Here is a 20,972-nt window from a genome sequence, read left to right on the forward strand (position 1 = left end):
TACAATATCATGACGATCAAGAATATATATACTTTATGAGATCTTAGACGAATATTTCGAGGGGGGTATTTTGCAGAATGACGAAATTAGTATACCCCCATCCTATGGTGGAGGGTAAAAAAAACATTTTGAGAAAAAGGTTGTTAAAGTTTCATAATTTACTGATCTATCGTCTGGGTACGAAGTTCAAACAAGAATATAAGACAAAATTAGGGCAAGGCTTTATAATTTGTTAATTTCGGAAGGGGGACGGACCCTCCCCCTTTGCCCAAAAATAGCACCCAAAATCAAACCCAGGACAATATGGGTATCAAATGAAAGGTATTGGAAACTGAAATACGAATATGGTATTAAAAATTGGGACTAAGTACCCATCGGACCACCCCCACCCTAAAATTACCCCAAACAGACTTATGGGTCGTTCATGTCAATATGGGCCTCAAATGAAAGGTATTCGGCTGTAGATTACGAATTTGGTATACAAAATCAGATCGAAGTATAGGGGATCAACCTACCCCCCAAAAACGCCTTAAATGGGCATATGACCCATCATTACTATATGGGACTCGGTTTTTTTGTTTGTTCCGTAGAATCAAAAACGGCTGAACCGATTTTCTTAAAATTTTCACAAATTGTGTAGGTTTGTCTGGAAGGAAACATAGGCTATATAATTTTTATATATCGGATGGGGGCGGTCCCTGCACCCTAGCCCAACAACGTCATCCAAAACCAAAAGTGGACCAATAGACACAATATGGGTATCAAATGAAAGGTATTGGAGACTAGAAAACGAATATTGCATTAAAATTTGGGTACACCGCGGGCCTCCCCAAACCAAAAACTCCTCTAAACAGATGTATACGACGTTCATGTCAATATGGATCTCAAATGAAAAGTATTCAACGGTAGATTACAAATATGGCATACAAAATTAGGTCCAAGTAATGGGAGGTCGCTCCACCCCCAAGTACCCCCAAATGGGCATATTAGCCGACCATGTCTATATTGGACTCAAATGAAAGGTATTTGGGAGTAGATTACGAATATGACATTAAAATTTGTGTTCAAGTTAAACAACTGTATAAAGTACGATCTGAATCGGCCTATAACCTGATATAGCTCCCATATAAACCGATCGCCCGATTTGGATTCTTGAGCCCATGGAAGCCACAATTTTTATTCGATTTGGCTGAAATTTTGCACATAATGTTTTGTTATGACTTCCAACAACTGTGTCGAGTACGGTCCGAATCTGTCTATAACCTGATATAGCTCCCATATAAAACAATCTTCCGATTTGACTTCTTAAGCCCCTGGAAGCCTCATTTATTGTCCGATTTGGCTGAACTTTTCCATGCGATGTTCTTTTACGACTTCCAACAACTATCCCAAATATGGTCCAAATCAGTCTATAAACCATACAACCATAAAATCATGCCTTTCAACAAAATTTACTTAGTGTTAAATTTTAGCAGAATCCATGGTGGTGGGTTCCCATGATTCGGCCCGGCCGAACTTAGCAAGCTTTTTCTTGTTATACCCTACACCACCACTGTGGTGCAGGGTATTATAACTTAGTGAATTTGTTGGTAACACCCAAAAGGAAGAGAGATAGACCCATTGATAAGTATACCGATCGACTCAGAATCACTTTTCTGTCTTTTTGTCCGTCCGTCTGTCTGTCCGTCTGCCTGTCCGTCTGTCTGTCCGTCTGTCTGTCCGTCTGTCTGTCCATCTGTCTGTCCGTCTGTCTGTCCGTCTGTCCATGTTAATTTGTGTACAAAGTACAGGTCGCAGTTTTCATTCGATCATTTTCAAATTTGGTACAGGCATGTTTTTCGTCCTAGAGACAAAGCCTATTGAAATTAGTACAAATCGGTTCAGATCTGGATGTAGCTCCCATATATATGTTCGTCCAAATTGCAGTAATACAGCAATAAAATGGTCATTTGTTAACTGATTTTGGCGAAATTTGGCAGAAAGGATTTTTTTACGACTTTCAATATTACTGGTGAATTTTATGGAAATCGGTTCAGATTTAGATATAGCTCTCATATATATATATATATCGCCCGATTTTCACTCCTAGAACCACTGCAAGCACATTTATTGACCAATCTTGCCAAAATATTGCACAACGCTTTCGTCGATGACTACCACAATATACATAGAGTTTGGTCAAAATCGGTTCAGATCTGGATATAGCTTCCATATATATGTTCATCCGATTTTCAGTAACATTGCAATAAAATGGTCTTTTGTTAACCGATTTTCTCGAAATTGGGCAGAAGAGATTTTCTCTTGACTCTCAATATACCGGGTGAATTTCATGGAAATCGGTTCAGATTTAGATATAGCTCTCATATATATGTATCGCCCGATTTTAACTTCTAGAGTAACAGCAAGCGCATTTATTGATCCGTCTTGGCAAAATTTTGCAAAACGCTTTCCTCGACGACTGCCACAGTATCTGAGGAGTTTTCTCGAAATCGGTTCAGATTTTGATATACCTCTCATATATATGTTTGTCCGATTTTGAGAAGTATTGCAAAAAATGGATCATTTTTGTATCCGATTCTGTCGAAATTTTGCAGGAAGGACTTTCTTATGACTCTCAACAATACTGGTGAATTTCATAGAAATCGGCCCAGATTTAGATATAGCTGTCATATATAGGGTAGCCCAAAAAGTAATTGCGGATTTTTTTAAAAGAAAGTAAATGCATTTTTAATAAAACTAAGAATGAACTTTAATCAAATATCCTTTTTTTACACTTTTTTTGTAAAGCAAGCTAAAAGTAACAGCTGATAACTGACAGAAGAAAGAATGCAATTACAGAGTCACAAGCTGTGAAAAAATTTGGCAACGCCGACTATATGAAAAATCCGCAATTACTTTTTGGGCAACCCTATATATATGTCGCCAGATTTTTATCTGGCGCTTGCCACTGCAAGCGCATTGTTTGACCAATCTTGCCAAAATTTTGCACAACGCTTTCCTCGACGACTACCACATTATCTGGGGAGTTTGCTCGGATTCGGTTCAGAATTAGATATAGCTTCCATATAAACGTTCGTCAGATTTTGGGTAATTTGCTATAATGTTGTCATTTGTCAACCGTGGTTTTTACAGTTTGAACATATTTGCTCGCCGAGGTCCATCAAAATTGATTCAGAATTGGATATAGGGCCCACATTATGGGGTAGGTGTAGGGTATTATACAGTCGGCACCGCCCGACTTTTGCCCTTCCTTGCTGGTTTTATTTTTAAAAAATTTGAAAAAAATATTTTTTTTTTATAAAATGGTTGTCACATTAGGTTTTTAGAAATTCTTGTAAAATCTTCTTTTCCCAAATATTCCAAAACATATCTAGACACTTGTCTGAAAATGGATATCGTATTTGGGCTCTACTTTCAAATATCTATTATTAAAACCCCTATATGTGGTCGGTAAACATTAGGGTGGACCAATTTTTTAGTCGTTAAAAAATAGGAGGCCCGCTTGTGATTTTAAACTTTTGGCTCCTTGGGAAAATTTTCTTAGAACCGCTTGGTGGGTTATGTTTTTTCCATAAATACTGGTCCACCCTAGTAAACATGGACTGTTTAAGCTGTACATATCCGGTGTGGGTTAACCTTTGGGAGTGGAGCAACCTTCCAAACACTTGTGTCTCAATTTCGAGTTCTACTTTAAAATACCTTTCATTTGAGCTACAAATTGCTATATGCAGTTGGTAAATATGCCCTGTTTGTGGGACTGTTATTGGGGGAGGAGCAGCCCGACTAACACTTGGCTCCAAACGTGAATACCAGATTCGCTTTTTATTTTCAATTCTCTTTTTATTTGAGTCCCATATTGTGGTGATGGATGTAAAAATATGTGAGGGCGGGTTTTAGATAGGGGTGGTTCCCCTACGTACCCCACCCCAAATTTGGGTTTCTTTTACAAAGTTAGTGTTTTTGGGTTACTATAATGGTCCAAAAAAAAATCTCGCCAGCCATCCCCAATTTTTTTTAAGTTTTATAGACATTTTCCTAGATATTTAGTCAAAAAAAAAAAAAATCATAAAATTTTCCTTAGTATTTTTTTTTTTAAATCATAACTCCATCATTTAATTCCTTAAAATTTAATTATATCCCATCAGCTACAATGCAATTGAATTTATAATTTTTTTTTTATTACTTTGCTGATCATGACAATGACCATGATCTGTCGTCCGAGTTATTAGAGAATTAAATTTGAACATGGTTATTATAGCGCACATATATGATTGATTTAACATTTTACGGCACAAATCACAGGCCATCTAAACCTGTTTTCCGAAGTTTTCGATAATGAGTGTGAATGTTGTGAGTGTTGGCTTACCTTTGAAACTGGCATTCACAGCTATTTTAATTAGTTTCAGATTTTTTTCTCTCCACTTCTATAGATTATTAGGTAGAAATGATGGATGTGAGTATGGTTTTCTACAAATATTGCTAATGAATGATATTTGTGGAAAAATCATAAAGACGAAATATTTCTATAGAGAATTTTTTTAAAAAATTTTAAATTTTCTCAAAAAATTTACACCGGTATTCACATTTGACAGATTTCCTTTATGGATCTATCAAATAAACCTATATAAGGGCTTCATTAAGTTTTGTGAATATCTGTTGAATATTTTTCCAACAAATTATACAAATTTTAATTTTATGGACTACTTAGCCGCACCGGTTCCGCTCCGCTGCACCTTCTTTAACTCTCTAATATGTTTTTAGGGTGGGGACACTTCGCCCTGAATGTGTATATCAAATTCGTACCACTGTAGCCTATGTCCGCCTATGATGCTGAACGCCTGCGTTCGAATCCTGTCCGAGAGCATCGGAAAAAATTTAAAGCGGTGGTAATCCCCTCTTAATGCTGGCGACATTTCCGAAGTACCAAGCCATGCATGGTCTTGTAAAAATTCTCCCAACTGCGGCATGCCGTTCGGACTCGGCTATAAAAAATGTCCCTTATCATTGATAAACTCAACATGAATCGGAAAGCATTCATTGATGTGTGAGAAGTTTGCCCCTGCTCGGTTCCTGAGCAAATCCCTTTAATTTGAGCCCCATAATGCCATGGTCGGTAAATATAAACCGTTTGGAGGCTATTTTGAGCCTGACGCCCACCGGCCCTTTGCCCTGAAAATAGATTTCAAATTCCTTCTTTACTCCCAAATACAATTGATTTGAGGTACATTTTGTTATTGTCGGAAATGAAGTTCATTTTAGGGGGTGACGCTAAAATTGGACCTTTGATTTATATCCCACATTGCCAAAATGGGTCAAATAACCTTTTCGGCGTATTTTTGAGGTTGGGTCAGCGGTTCCTTTAATTTGAGCCCCATATTGCCATGGTAGGTAAAAATGAACCGTTTGGAGGGTATTTTGAGGCTGGGGTGCCCACCGGTACTTTGCCCTGAAAATAGATTTCAAATTCGCTGTTTACTCCCAAATACCATTGATTTGAGCTCCATATTGTTATAGTCGGAAATGAAGTTCATTTTAGGGGGTGATTCTAAAATTGGACCTTTGATTTATGTCCCATATTGCCAAAATGGGTCAAATAACCTTTTCGACGTATTTTTCGGAGGAAAAGCGCCACCTAAACTTGAACTTAAATTTTAGTATCATATTCGTAATCTACTCTCAAATATCTTTCATTTGCATCCCATATAGCCATGGTCGACTGATATGCCCATTTGGGGATATTTGAGGTTGGCGCGACCTCCCATTACATGGACCCAACTTTTTATGCCATTTTTGTAATCTACTGCCGAATACTTTTCATTTGAGTCCCATATTGATAGAAACGTTGAATATATGTGTTTAGAGGAGATTTGGGGTTGTGGCGGCCCGCTTTAATACGATATTCATGTTCTAGTCTCCAATACCTTTCATTTGATACCAATATTGTGCCTATCAGTCCACTTTTGGTTTAGGATGGCGTTTTTGGGGTAAGAGGGACCTTCTTTAAACTTTCGAAGGAGTAGAGCTAGGCACTTTCAATTTTGCACAACTACTTCTTAGTAGTGTAGATAGGTTGGGATTGTAAATGGGTCATATTGGTCCATGTTTTGATATAGCTGCCATATAAACCGATCTTGGTCTTGACTTCTTGAGCTTCTAGAGAACGCAATTCTAATCCGATTTGGCTGAAATTTTCAATGTGATGTTTTGGCATCACTTATAATAGTTGTGCTAAGTATGGTTAAAATCAGTTGATAACCTGATATAGCTGTCCTATAAACCGATCTTGGGTTTTGACTTCTTGAGCTTCTAGAGGGCGCAATTCTTATCAGATTTGGCTGAAATTTTGCACCAAGTGTTTTGTTATGACTCCCAACAACTGTGCCAAGTATGGCCTAAATCAGTCAATGACCTGATATAGCTGCCATATAAACCGATCTCCCGATTAGACTTCTTGAGCCCCTAGAAGGCGCAATTCCTATCCGATTTGGCTGAAATTTTGCATGAGGTGTTTTGTTTTGACTTTCAACAACTATGTCAAGTATGGTCTAAATCAGTCTATGACCTGATATAGCCGCCATATAAACCGATCTCCCGATTAGAATTCTTGAGTCCCTAGAAGGCGCAATTCCTATCCGATTTGGCTGAAATTTTGAATGACGTGTTTAGTTTTGACTCCCAACAACTGTGTCAAGTATGGTCTGAATCTGTCCATAACCAGATATAGCCGCCGATCTCCCGATTAGAATTCTTGGGCCCACTAGATAGAGCTTGCAAAATATCGATGGCACTATCGATACTATCAATATTTAATTTTTTGACTTAATATCGATTGGTATTTTTCCAATGGATATTATAGCAAAAGTAAAATTTTTTGCAAAAATAAACAATCCGACACTGAATGTATTCTTTAAAAACATTGCGCCTATAGAGGGCGCAATTTTCAACTGAAGTTGATGATGACTTCCAACTGACTTTATTAACCTTGGTTTTATTTGGTTTGTGTATTGAAATTGCTTCTATATAAATCGATCTCCTGATTTTTGCTTCTCATTTTCGTCTGAAATATAGGTGATGGGAAATTAACGATAGTATCTATACAATCGATATTTTTTATTAAAACTATCGAAAATATCGAATGTTGCGATTATCGATAGTTTGCCAGCTCTACTACTAGAGGGCGCAATTTTTATCCAATATGGTTGATATCTTGCATATGTCGGTTTGGTATGACTTCCAACCAGATATAGCTGCCATATAAAGCGATCTCCCAGTTTGACTCTGGAGGGAGCAATTATTACTTGATTTGCCTGAAAATTTGCAGGTGGTGTTTTTCTATGACTGGTGTTTTTCTATTTGGAAAAATCATTTAAAGAATTTGACAAATGCGATCCATGGTGGAGGGTATATAAGATGCGGCACGGCCGAACTTAGCACGCTCTAACTTATTTTTTTAAATTTGTCGAAATTTTAGTTCGATTTTTTTTTCGTAAAAAATTAATAAAAATTATTTTTATAGAAAATTTTGTTAAAATTTTATTTTTATTGCAAATGTTGGCAAAAGTTGGTCTCATTGCAAAATTTTCTTAAAATTATATTTCTTTTGAAAATTTTCTTAAAATGTGATTTCTTTTAAAAATGTTGCCAAAATATAATTTGTACTCCATACCTTTCAATGCCCTTCAATTAAGTCTCACTACAATGATCCGAATACTTCTCTTGCTCTGTATTATTGCTTTTGGAGAAGTGGGTATTTTGCTAGGATGAAGATTTTTGTGAGACGGCCCGTCCTGAAACTTGGTAACAATTTTTGATATCATATTCGTATTCTACCCGCAAATGAATTTCAATTGAGTCTTATATCGGTCAGACCCTACCTGAGCCGCTTTTTGATAAAAAGTACTGTACCACCATTCCTGTTAGAACCAATTGGAACTACAATATCCCTGGTAACAGAAGTTACATAGAGGTTCTGTACGCATGGTTCCAAACTAAACGACTAGGTGGGCTATGGGGAGTACTCTTAAAATCTAGAACTGGTCATATCGAAAAGATTACCAGACCACTGCAGTGTGTATCAAGCGGAGATCCTTGCTATTTAGGAAGTGGTGGATTGGCTAAGATATAATGTCACAATGATGATTGGCATGAATATCTTCTCAGACAACCATTCAATCCCTGGAGAACGTACTTCCGAACACTAAAACCACCTTCGGCTGTCGCTGAGCTCTCAACGAGATGGCTGAACAGTTCAAAATTCAAATGTTCTGGGTGCCGAGCCACAGGGAATTGTAAAGCGAATGAGCTTGCGAGACTAGGTACACATTCCAGGGATACTGGAATTGGTGGGTATGCCTCTAGTGACATATAAGCTAAGTTTTCAGGACCAGGCCCGAAGGACATTCCAGGACTACTGGAATCTGTGGGTATGCCTCTAGCGACATGTTAGCTTAGTAAGCACCAGGACCGAAGGATAACGAATGATAGATAGTCACAAAGAGGGGGCTGTGAGCATTACAAAACTATTTGGCCTAACGTAGACTTGAAGAGGTCTATTACTGCCATTGAATCCCAGGAGAACGTATTTATGAACACAAACAAGTAAAAGCGTGCTAAGTTCGGCCGGGCCGAATCTTATATACCCTCCACCATGGATCGCATTTGTCGAGCTGTTTTCCCGGCATCTCTTCTTAGGCTAAAAAGGATATAAGAAAAGAGTTGCTCTGCTATTAAAACGATATCAAGATAAGGTCCGGTTCGGACCACAATTAAATTATATGTTGGAGACCTGTGTAAAATTTTAGCCAATTCGTATAAGAATTGCGCCCATTGGGGCTCACGAAGTAAAATAGAGAGAACGATTTATATGGGACCTGTATCGGGCTATAGACCGATTCAGAACATAATAAACACGTTTGTTGATGGTCATGAGAGGATCCATCGTACAAAATTTCAGGCATATCGGATAATAATTGCGACTTCTAGGGGTCAAGAAGTCAAGATCCCAGATCGGTTTATATGGCAGCTATATCAGGTTATGAACCGATTTGAAGCTTATTTGACACAGTTGTTGAAAGTAAAAATAAAATACGTCATGCAAAATTTCAGCCAAATCGGATAGGAATTGCGGCCTCTAGAAGCTCAAGAAGTCAAATCCCCAGATCTGTTTATATGACAGCTTTATCAGGTTATTGACCGATTTCAACCATACATGGCACAGTTGTTGGATATCATGACGAAATACTTCGAGCAAAAACTCATTCAAATCGGATAAGAATTGTGCCCTCTAGAGGCTCAAGAAGTCAAGACCCAAGATCGATTTATATGGCAGCTATATCAGGTTATGAACCGATTTAAACCATACTTGGCACAGTTGTTGGGTATCATAACAAAACATGTCGTGCGAAATTCCATTCCAATCGGATAAGAATTGCGCCCTCTAGAGGCTCAAGAAGTCAAGACCCAAGATCGGTTTATATGGCAGCTATACCAGATTATGGACCGATTTGAACCATACTTGGCACAGTTGTTGGATATCGTAAGAAAACATGTCGTGCAAAATTTCATTCCAATCGGATAAGAACTGCGCTCTCTAGAGGCTCAAGAAGTCAAGACCCAAGATCGGTTTATATGGCAGCTCTATCAAAACATGGACCGATATGGCCCATTTACAATACCAACCGACCTACACTAATAAGATGTTTTTGTGCAAAATTTCAAGCGGCTAGCTTTACTCCTTCGGAAGTTAGCGTGCTTTCGACAGACAGACGGACGGACGGACGGACGGACGGACGGACAGACGGACGGACATGGCTAAATCGACATAAAATGTCGCGACGATCAAGCATATATATACTTTATGGGGTCTCAGACGAATATTTCGAGTAGTTACAAACAGAATGACGAAATTAGTATACCCCCCATCTTATGGTGGAGGGTATAAAAACACCCCCGACTGTCGCAGAGCCCTCAACGAGATGGCTGAACAGTTCAAAATTCAACTGTTCTGGGTACCGGGCCACAGAGATATATACATATCACAAGGAACCGTACACATTCCAGGGATACTGGATTCTGTGGGTATGACTCTAGCGACATGTAAGCTGAGTTTTCAGGACCATGCCCGAAGGACATTCCAGGACTACTGGAATCTGTGGGTATGCCTCTAGTGACATGTAAGCTAAGTTTTCAAGACCAGGCTCGAAGGACAACGAATGATAGATGGCCACAAAGAGGGGGCTGTGAGCATTACAAAACTATTTGGCCTAACGTGGAATTGAAGAGGTCTACGCTGCCATTGGTTAGAAGAGACGTCTTAGTCATTGTGTCCATCATGACAGATCACTGTCCAATCGGAAATCATGCTGACAGACTGAAGGTTGCCAGCAACGACTTTTGCAGAAATTGAGAGGACATCGAAGAAGAAGAGACTATAGAACACCATCTGTGTGTTTGTCCCGCACTAGCAGTTAGATGGAGTTTTATTTTAGGTTGTCATTTTCGGAGGCCACCGCAGCCCAGAGGTTAGCATGTCCGCCTATGACCCTGAACGCCTGGGTTCGAATTCTGGCGAGACCATCAGAACAAATTTTCAGCGGTGGTTTTCCCCTCCTAATGCTGGCAACATTTGTGAGGTACTATCCCATATAAAACTTCTCTCCAAGTAGGTGTCGCACTGTGGCACGCCATTCGGACTCGGCTATAAAAAGGAGCTCCCTTATCATTGAGCTTAAACTTGAATCGGACCGTACTCATTGATATGTGAGAAGTTTGCCCCTGTTCCTTTTGTGGAATGTTCATGGGCAAAATTTGCATTTCTTTGAGAACTTGTCTGATTTAGCGGATGTGAACATTCGCAAGTTGATGGGCTTTTTAAGGCGATCTGGATGGTTGAACGGTAGGTATTAGAAGGCATTTTCCTTCTCTTGTTCCTGTGGTATCACAATGGACGACAACGTTTAAGTGAGTCTGATGGCAGACTGCCACTTATACCTAACCTAAGCCAACCTATATCGATCAGATCAATCAATTGGGTTGCCCAAAAAGTAATTGCGGATTTTTTAAAAGAAAGTAAATGCATTTTTAATCAAACTTAGAATGAACTTTAATCAAATACACTTTTTTACACTTTTTTTCTAAAGCAAGCTAAAAGTAACAGCTGATAACTGACAGAAGAAAGAATGCAATTACAGAGTCACAAGCTGTGAAAAAATTTGTCAACGCCGACTATATGAAAAATCCGCAATTACTTTTTGGGCAACCCAATACTTTTCATTTAAGTGGGTTTTTGTATAGAGGGGCCCTGCTGAAATGTGATGACAACATTTTCTCCCAAAAAACCTTCATTTGAATTCCATTTGGTTATTTGTTATTTGGGGAAACCAACTTTAAATTTTCATATAATTTTCCTCTTTTCATCCAATTAGTCAATAAGTTACCTGGCCTAAATAATTGCCCTTGGCACGACTATCAAATAACTGGTAGCAATGAAATTTTAAAATATTCTAAAATGGGACCCCTTTAAAATCATTTCTATAACGAAATATTTTTTTCTTTTATTTTCAAGTTTCTATTACAAAATATTCTTGTCTTAAAGCCTAGTTTGTTACATAATACCTATCGCTTTCAAATGTCCGATCGCTGTCTAGAAAATTAATGTTACATGGTCTCTAAGCTGGCAAAAGTTATGAGAAACGAAAAGAGATAAACTCATATGTCATACTTCTCTAATGACTTTGGCCATTAATCATGAAAAGGGGCAGGCATATTTATCACGTGCCATTGTATCTAGGGAACAGAGAATTCTTTTAACTCCAAAGTGTTGTTCTCATCTCCGGACAATAACTCAATTATGATGAACAAAACTTAATTTGCAGGCATTGATCTTTGGGAGGTGTTCGTTCTTAGCCACACAAAGTGGTCTTTGCATCAATAAACGCTGCTAATTCCAAATTTATTTACAAATATTTAAACTTGCCTATCTATTGGGTTGCCCAAAAAGTAATTGCGGATTTTTTAAAAGAAAGTAAATGCATTTTTAATAAAACTTAGACTAAACTTTAATCAAATACACTTTTTTACACTTTTTTTCTAAAGCAAGCTAAAAGTTAATTTGTCAACGCCGACTATATGAAAAATCCGCAATTACTTTTTGGGCAACCCAATACATACCTACCTACCCATCTGGCCACCTCTCCTTCTCTGGCTAAATAAATATTTGCCAAGTCTTATCGAGATGTTTGTTTGGATTTTCTATTTCTATTGATAGGTAGTTTCTATTTTTGTCATGAATCATTGCATAAAAATTTATTGAATGTGTTTTTTTTTGCATTTTTGTTTATTTTGTTTTTTTATTTCTTTTTTTTTTGCAGCTAATAATTTTATGACATTTCTACTATGAATGGACAAAAGCACAAACTTTGTTCAAAACTCTCCAGCTCATATCTGCGAAAATGGTGTAAGTAGATTTTTTATGGCTATGCTTAATTGAATTTTTATTTTCACACTTTATGGCAAAAAAACAAAAAAAACCATACTCATATTTACATTGAACTACATTAGGGTGGATTGGAAAATCATTCAAAGGTTTATAGAAAACATAAAAAACTTAAACGCCAGCCTCTTGTGTTTTTTTTTTTAAATTAAATGATAATCTCATCTGAAGTAAAGTAAAGTATTAGTATATTAGGGTGGATCGCAGAAAAGTTACAAATGTTTGAAAAGCACGAGATATAATTTTTTTTAACTAAGGGTCGAAAATGTTATTATATTAGATTGGAAATTGTACGGTGTAAACTTGTACATAAGGGTGGATATTTGTACATTAGGGTGGAGATTTGTACATTATGATTATGATAAATTTAAATCCCTTAGTATATCACATTCAAAATGCACAAAAATTATTAATGAGTAGATGGAAGCATGTAATCTTACGGTGACATAGCAGTCTAACGAGACCCCTGGCAAAGGCCGAAATCACGATCATTGCCACCCGCCCCTTGATACATTTAACACACCACATATGTTGAGAGTCTTAAAAGTGTTTTTGTTGCTCTGTTTTTAAATAGAAGCAAGAAATAAAAACACATTGGTCTAAGCTGGTTAAACGAACAACAAAATGAAATTTTTGTGACCAAACTGAAGAAGCGCAAAGGAATGAACAAAAATTAAATATTAAAAAAAAATAAAAAAAAACGAGTAAAAAGGCGTTAAGTTATAACGGGCCGAACTTTGGATACCCACCACCTCGGATATAGCCTAACACAACTCAGTATCCAAAATTTGGGCGACATCGGACAATAAATGGGCCTTTAATGGGCCCAAAACCATAAATCGAGGGATCGGTCAGTATATGGCAGCTAAATACAAATCTGAACCGATCTGGACAAAATTTAACAAGCACATCCAGACCGATGTACGTCATATAGAACAATAATGTCAAGGGGCCTAACACAACTCACTGTCACAAATTTCAGCGAAATCGGATAAAAAAATGTGGCCTTAATGGGCCTAAGACCTTAAATCGGTAGATCGGTATATATGGGGGCTTTATCTAAATAAAGTCCGATCAGAACCATATTTGAATCGGATGTTGATAGGCCTAAGACAACTCACTGTTTAAAATTTCAGCAAAATCGGGTAAAAAATACAGTTTTTATGGGTTCCAGAACCTCAATCGGCAGATCGGTCTATATGGGGGTTATATCTAAATATAGTCCGATCTGAACCATATTTCGATCGGATGTCGATAGTATTAAGACAACTCACAGTTTCAAATTTCAGCGCAATCGGTTAAAAAATAAAGCTTTATGGGCTTCCGACCCTTTGTCGGCAGATCGGTCTACATGGCAGCTATATCCAAATATAGTCCGGTCTGACTTATATTAAGGTCGAATATTAGGAAGCCCAAAACTATTCACTGTTTCAAATTTCAGCGCAATCGGTTAAAAAATAAAGCTTATATGGGCTTTAGACCCTTTATCGGCAGATCGGTCTATATGACAACTATATGTAAATATAGTCCGATCTGAACCATATTTGAGTTCGATGTTGGGAAGCCCAAAACTATTCACTGTTTTAAATTTCAGCCAAATCGGATAAAAAATAAAGCTTTTATTTGCTTCAGACCCTTTATCGGGAGATCGGTCTATATGACAGCTATATCTATATATAGTCCGATCCGAACCATATTTGGGACGGATGTCATGAGACCTAAAACTACCCAGTGCTTAAAATTTCAGCGAAATCGGATAAAAAATAAAGCTTTTATTTGCTTCAGACCCTTTGTCGGGAAATCGGTCTATATGACAGCTATATATAAATATAGTCCGATATAGATATAGACTATTCACTGTTTCATTGTGGAAATCATAACAAAACGCCTCATGCAAAATTTCAACCAAATCGGATAGGAATTGCGCCCCGTAGTAGCTCAAGAAGTCAAGATTCAAGATCGGATTACATGACAGCTATATCAGGCTATGAACCGATTTGAACCATGCTTGGCATAGTTTTTGGAAGTCATAACAAAACGCCTCATGCTAAATTACAGGCAAATCGGATAGGAATTGCACCCCCTAGTGGCTCAAGAAGTCAAGATTCAAGATCGGTTCATATGACAGCTATGCCAGATTATGAACCGATTTAAAACATACTAAGCACAGTTGTTGGAAGTCATAGCAAAACGCCTCTTGCAAAATTTGACCCAAATCGGATAGTAATTGCGCCCCTTACTGGCTCAAACAGTCAAAATTTACGATCGGTTTATATGGTAGCTATGTCAGGTTATGGACCGATTGTAACCATACTTAGCATAGTTTTTGGTAGTCATACCAAAACACTTCGCACAAAATTTCAGCCACATCGGATAGGAATTGCGCCCCCTAGAGTCCTAAGAAGTCAAGATTCCAAATCGGTTTATATGGCAGCTATATCAAAACATGAACCGATTTGATCCATACTAAGCATAGATGTTGGAAGTCATAACAAAACGCCTCATGCTGAATTTCAACCAAATTGGAAAGGAGTTGCGCCCTCTAGAGGCTGAAGAAGTCAAAACCCCAGATCGGTTTATGTGACAACTGGATCATTTGAATCATACTGTTGTTGGAAGTCATAGCAAAACACTTCAAGATTCAAGATCGGATTATATTGCAGCTGTATCAAAACATGGACCGACATAACCCATTTATAATCCCAACTGACCTACACTATTAAGAAGTACTTGTGCAAAATTGCAAGCGGCTAGCTTTACCCTTTTGAAAGGTAGCGTGCTTTCGACAGCCGGACGGGCGGACAGACGGACGGACATGGCTAGATCGACTTAGAATGTCGAGACGATCAAGAATATATATACTTTATGGGGTCTTAAACATATATTTCGAGGAGTTACAAACGGAATGACTAGATTAGTATAACCCCATCCTATGGTGGTGGGTATAAAAAATAAGTTGGGTTAGGCCTATTTCAAAGCTCTTTTTATACCCACCACCATAGGACAGGGGTATACTAATCTAGTCATTCCGTTTGTAACACCTCGAAATATTGACCTAAGATCCTGTAAAGTATATATATTCTGGATCTTCTCAACATTCCAAGTCGATCTTGCCATATCCGTCCATCCGTCCGTTAGTCGAAATCACGATAGCGGTCAAACACGTAAAGCTAGCTCCTTGAAATTTTCCACAGATACTAACTATCGATGTGGGTCGTTGGGGATTGCAAATGGACTATATCGATTCAGATGTGGATATAGACCCCATATAAGCCGATCTTCCGATATGACTTCATGAGCTCATAAAAGCTGCAATTTTTGTCCGATTTGGCTAAAATTCTGCTCAAGTGTTCTGCTATGACTTCCAATAACTGTGTCTAGTACAGTCCGAATCGGTCTATAACCTGATATAGCTCCCATACAAACCGATCTCCCGATTTGACTTCTTGAGACCCTCAAAGCAGCAATTTTGGTTCGATTTGTCTGAAATTTTGCCCGTTCTGTTCTGTTATGACTCCGAACAACTGTGTCAAGTACGGTCCAAATCGGTCTATACCCTGATATAGCTCCCATATAAACCGAACTCCCGATTTGACTTCTTGAGCCCCTTGAAGCCTCAATTTTCATCCAATTTGGCTCAACTTTTGCACATAGCGTTCTCTTATGACTCCCAACAACTGTGCGAAGTACGGTTTAAATCGGTCTATAACCTGATATAGCTCCCATATAAACCCAACTCCCGATTTGATTTCTTGAGCCATTAGAAGCCCCAATTTTTGTCCGATTTGGCTGAGGTTTTGCATGTTATGACTTGTAACAGCTGTGCCTAGTACGGTGCAAATCAGTCTATAACCTGATATAGCTCCCATGTAAACCGGTCGATCACCCTTGCTCGGTTCCTAGAAGCTTTAATTTTTGCTGGTTTGACAGAAGTTTGGTATGTAGAATAAAAGAATGCCCTTGAACTAAATTTATTTTGTATACATTTTAAGCAGAATCCATGGTGGTGGGTTCCCAAAATTCCGCCCGGCCGAACTTGGCACACTTTCACTTGTTTTAATTTTTTATTAACTATTTTTTAATGTATTATTACAATTTTATAACTTTGCTTTCATTAACACTATTATTTGTACCTAACCCGTACCCACCACCAATGTCAATTACATTATTGGATATTTGTATTAAGAATTCAAAAAATTAATAAACAATTTATTTAACATTGATTACAAGCCAGATACTATGTGTAAATATTTGTTATTTTTATATGATAATCAATGAATTGAATACCAGCAAAAATCAAACACGACACACAACAAGTTGTTCACACAAAAATCTAACCAAATTGTTATAAAAGTGTGCAATCATTTAGAATTAACCAAAAAAAAAAAAAAACGAAAATCTGAAATGACAACAAAATTAGCAAAAAAAAAAAATCAACATTAACAGACATTGGCTGTACAGTGGGCAATGGTAGTGCATTATTTGATGTGACACTTGGCAGGTGGTACTCTTCAATATATGTTTGCTTTTACTGCTGGGGAAGGGGAATGAGGTTTGTGACCGACCACATAAGGCAGCCCCCACCCCTAAGAGGGGAAATAGAATTTGACCAACGTCATTTTCAGTTATAAATCATACAACGATGAGTGCGTTGAGGCATAAGCTATGTGCTTTGAATGTCAATAGACGAGATTCACTGGTATTAGGGTATAGCGGCTTGTTTGGATTGCCTTCTGAATTTTTTGCGAAAAAACAAAATGATATGGCGGGGAAACAAAATTGCAATGCAAAACTATCGCCGCTTTGAATCTCCACACTTTGTGTTGTTTTGCAAAGTACATCGATTGTTTGAGTAATTGTTTCAAATTACAAACCGGCATTGCTTGATTTAAAACTGAATACAAATTAACCGCTGCCAGTGGCAGAGGCATTTTCTTTTTAATAATATTAATAATAATACTGCCTTGTGCCCCTTTATGGGCACAGTGGGATAGAAAAATATTTATGAACAAAAAACACACACACACACACACAAAATTAACAGAATGTTGTAAGAATCAGCTTTCAGGGAATTTTTTTTCATAATTATTTTTATACCCTCCACCATAGGATGGGGGTATATTAATTTCGTCATTCTGTTTGTAACTACTGGAAATATTCATCTGACACCCCATAAAGTATATATATTCTTGATCGTCATGACATTTTATGTCGATCTAGCCATGTCCGTTCGTCTGTCCGTCCGTCTGTTCGCCTGTCCGTCCATCTGTCTGTCGAAAGCACGCTAACGAAGGTGTAAAGCTAGCCGCTTGAAATATTGCAAAAATACTTTTTCTTAAGATAGGTCGTTTGGTATTGTAAATGGGCCATATCGGTCCATGTTTTGATATAGCTGACATATAAACCGATCTTGGGTCTTGACTTCTTGAGCCTCTAGAGGGCGCAATTCTTATCGGATTGGTATGAAATTTTGCACGACGTGTTTTGTTATGATATTCAACAACTGTGCCAAGTATGGTTTAAATCGGTCCATAACCTCATATAGCTGCCATATAAACCGATCTTGGGTCTTGACTTCTTGAGCCCCTAGAGGGCGCAATTCTTATCCGATTGAAATGAAATGTTGCACGACGTGTTTTGTTATAACTTCCAATGACTGTGTTAAGATCGGTTCAAATCGGTCTATAACCTGATATAGCTGCCATATAAACCGATCTTGAATCTTGAGCCACTAGAGGGCGCAATTCTTATCCGATTGAAATTAAATTTTTCACGATGTGTTTTGCTATGACTTCCAATAACTGTGTTAAGTTAGGTTCAAATCGGTCTATAACCTCATATAGCTGCCATATAAATCGATCTTGGGTCTTGACTTCTTGAGCCTCTAGAGGGCGCAATTCTTATCCAATTGAAATGAAATTTTGCACGAAGAATTTTGTTATAATATCCAGCAACTGTGCCAATTATACTTCAAATCGGTCCTTAACCTGATATATTTGTCATATAAACCGATCTGGGGACTTGACTTCTTAAGCCTCTAGAGGGCGCAATTCCCATACGATTTGGCTGAACTTTTGCATAACGTATTCTATTATGACTTTCAACAACTGTGCTAAATAAGATTCAAATCGGTTCATAGCCTGATATTGCTGCCACATAAACCGATCTTGGGTCTTGACTTCTTGAGCCTCTAGAGGGCGCAATTCTTATCCGATTGGAATGAAATGTTGCACGACGTGTTTTGTTATGACTTCCAATGACTGTGTTAAGTTAGGTTCAAATCGGTCCACAACCTGATATAGCTGCTATATAAACCGGTCTAGGGTCTTGACTTCTTGAGCCCCTAGAAGGCGCAATTCTTATACGATTGAAATGAAATTTTGCACGACGTGTTTTGCTATGACTTCCAATGACTGTGTTAAGTTAGGTTCAAATCGGTCTATAACATGATATAGCTGCCATATAAACCGATCTTGAATCTTGACTTCTAGAGCCACTAGTGGGCGCGATTCTTATCCGATTGAAATTAAATTTTTCACGATGTGTTTTGCTATGACTTCCAATAACTGTGTTAAGTTAGGTTCAAATCGGTCTATAACCTCATATAGCTGCCATATAAACCGATCTTGGGTCTTGACTTCTTGAGCCTCTAGAGGGCGCAAATCTTATCTGATTGGAATGAAATTTTGCACGACGTGTTTTATTATAATATCCAATAACTAGGTTAAGTTAGGTTCAAATCGGTCTATAACCTGATATAGCTGCCACATAAACCGATCTTGAATCTTGGCTTGTAGAGCCGCTAGAGGGCGCAATTACTATAAGATTTGGCTGAAATTTTACACAAAGTGGTTTGTATAGGGCAGTTGTGATTCTTAATTGGCTATATCGGGAGGAGAAGGAGGAAGGAACTCACCTTGTGGTGGGCATTGATAAAGTCTCCGTAACAAGTTTGACTGAGACTTAAGGCATGGCGTACTACTGGATCATGGCCGTCAACGATAAGCAAATATCCTCATATTAAGTACAGTGGCGGGACACTCTATGCCGTCTAACGGACAGGGGGCCGTGACGAGACAATCGCCGACTTTCTCAATATTGGAAAGACTAGGATAAGCAAAGATCCTAATACTAAAACATCAAGCAGTGCAGGGTCGAGAGACCCAACACAGCCTAACGAACAGGGACCCGACGATGGAACCATCAACGACTTTCCCGATAGTAGGAAGACTAGGATCCTTATGCTGAAACATCAGGCAGTGCAGTAACAGAGAACTCAATGACACCTAACGCACGGACGTCAGACGATAAGACCATGACCTACTCCCAAGAAGCCCATTTACTCAAGATTTGGAAGACTAGAATAGGCAAAGATCCTTATATTGAAACATTAGGCAGTGCTGGGACGGTAGACTCAATACCGATACTCAATAACCAGATGATGGAACCTTTACCGACTTCTTCAAGGTTCAGAAGACTAGAATAGGCATAGATCCTAATAATAAAACATCAGGCAGTGCAGTGACGGGAAACTCAATGCAGCCCAAAGAACAGTGAGCAGACGATGAGACCGTCACCCAATCCAAACAAGTCACTCTAATGAAAAACCAATGATTGAGGTAATCCAGATAAACCTCCACCGGAGCGAGACCGCTACTCACGCTCTGATGGAGAAAACCAGCAAGGTTCAAGGTTGCCTTAATTCAGGAGCCATGGACGACCCGGAACAAAGTATCTGAACTGAACCACATAAACTACCAATTATTCTATGCTAACGCTCATTGTGAGAAGTTTGCCCCTGTTCCTTAATGGAATGTTCATGGGCAAAATTTGCAATTTGCAACACTGGTACTCGGCCTAGAACCAGCATTATTTGTCATAAAAAATTTAAATTACAGTGATGAGACAGGGAGGCGGTGGAGCATAACTGGTATCACTTTATCTGCCTTCGACTCGCCGGCACCGCAATCTACGTCGAAGCTGCAATGGTTGGTGAGGAAAGCATAACAGACAGGAAATGAGATACTAATAGGGTGCGATGCGAACTCACACCACATTTTCGTGGGGTATTACCAACATTGATAAGCGGGACCAAGCCCTGGCAAAATTTTTGAATGCTAACAACCTATTAAAACTTAATATTGGTAACACCGCTACCTTTGTTAATAGGATTAGGGAGTATGTTTTAGATGTGATAATATGTTTGGTAAAATCTAATCGATCAGGTTCAGGATTGTGTGGTCTCCATGGAGCATTCCTTCTCAGACCATTGCTAAAGCTAGTGCAGAGGGGGCTAGGAGTCTAAATTGAGAACCCAAGGACTGAGATCTATTTTAGACTGTCTAACCATAATACGGTCTTGCAGGTGGAGATCCGGGCGATAATGGAATGCGTGAGGTGGTGTGGTGCTCGTCGAGTGGGAACATCTTTACGCGCAGTAAAATGGCCATAAGGGCCGTGAACTGTAAGGTCACGAACAGTC

The 20,972-nt window shown here is 38.4% G+C and overlaps 1 protein-coding gene across 1 annotated transcript in view; it reads left to right on the plus strand.

Annotated features, from left to right (window-relative positions):
* LOC106088460 (scavenger receptor class B member 1) overlaps positions 1-20,972 on the plus strand; it is a 128,557-nt gene that overhangs the window by 82,768 nt on the left and 24,817 nt on the right. Inside the window, exon 3 of the mRNA XM_013253982.2 lies at positions 12,369-12,454. Coding sequence (XP_013109436.2) covers positions 12,394-12,454 — 61 coding nt within the window. The 5' untranslated portion in view covers positions 12,369-12,393. The remainder of the gene's footprint in view (positions 1-12,368; positions 12,455-20,972) is intronic.

The sequence above is a fragment of the Stomoxys calcitrans genome, chromosome 5, assembly GCF_963082655.1.
Source record: "Stomoxys calcitrans chromosome 5, idStoCalc2.1, whole genome shotgun sequence".
Lineage (NCBI taxonomy): Eukaryota > Metazoa > Arthropoda > Insecta > Diptera > Muscidae > Stomoxys > Stomoxys calcitrans.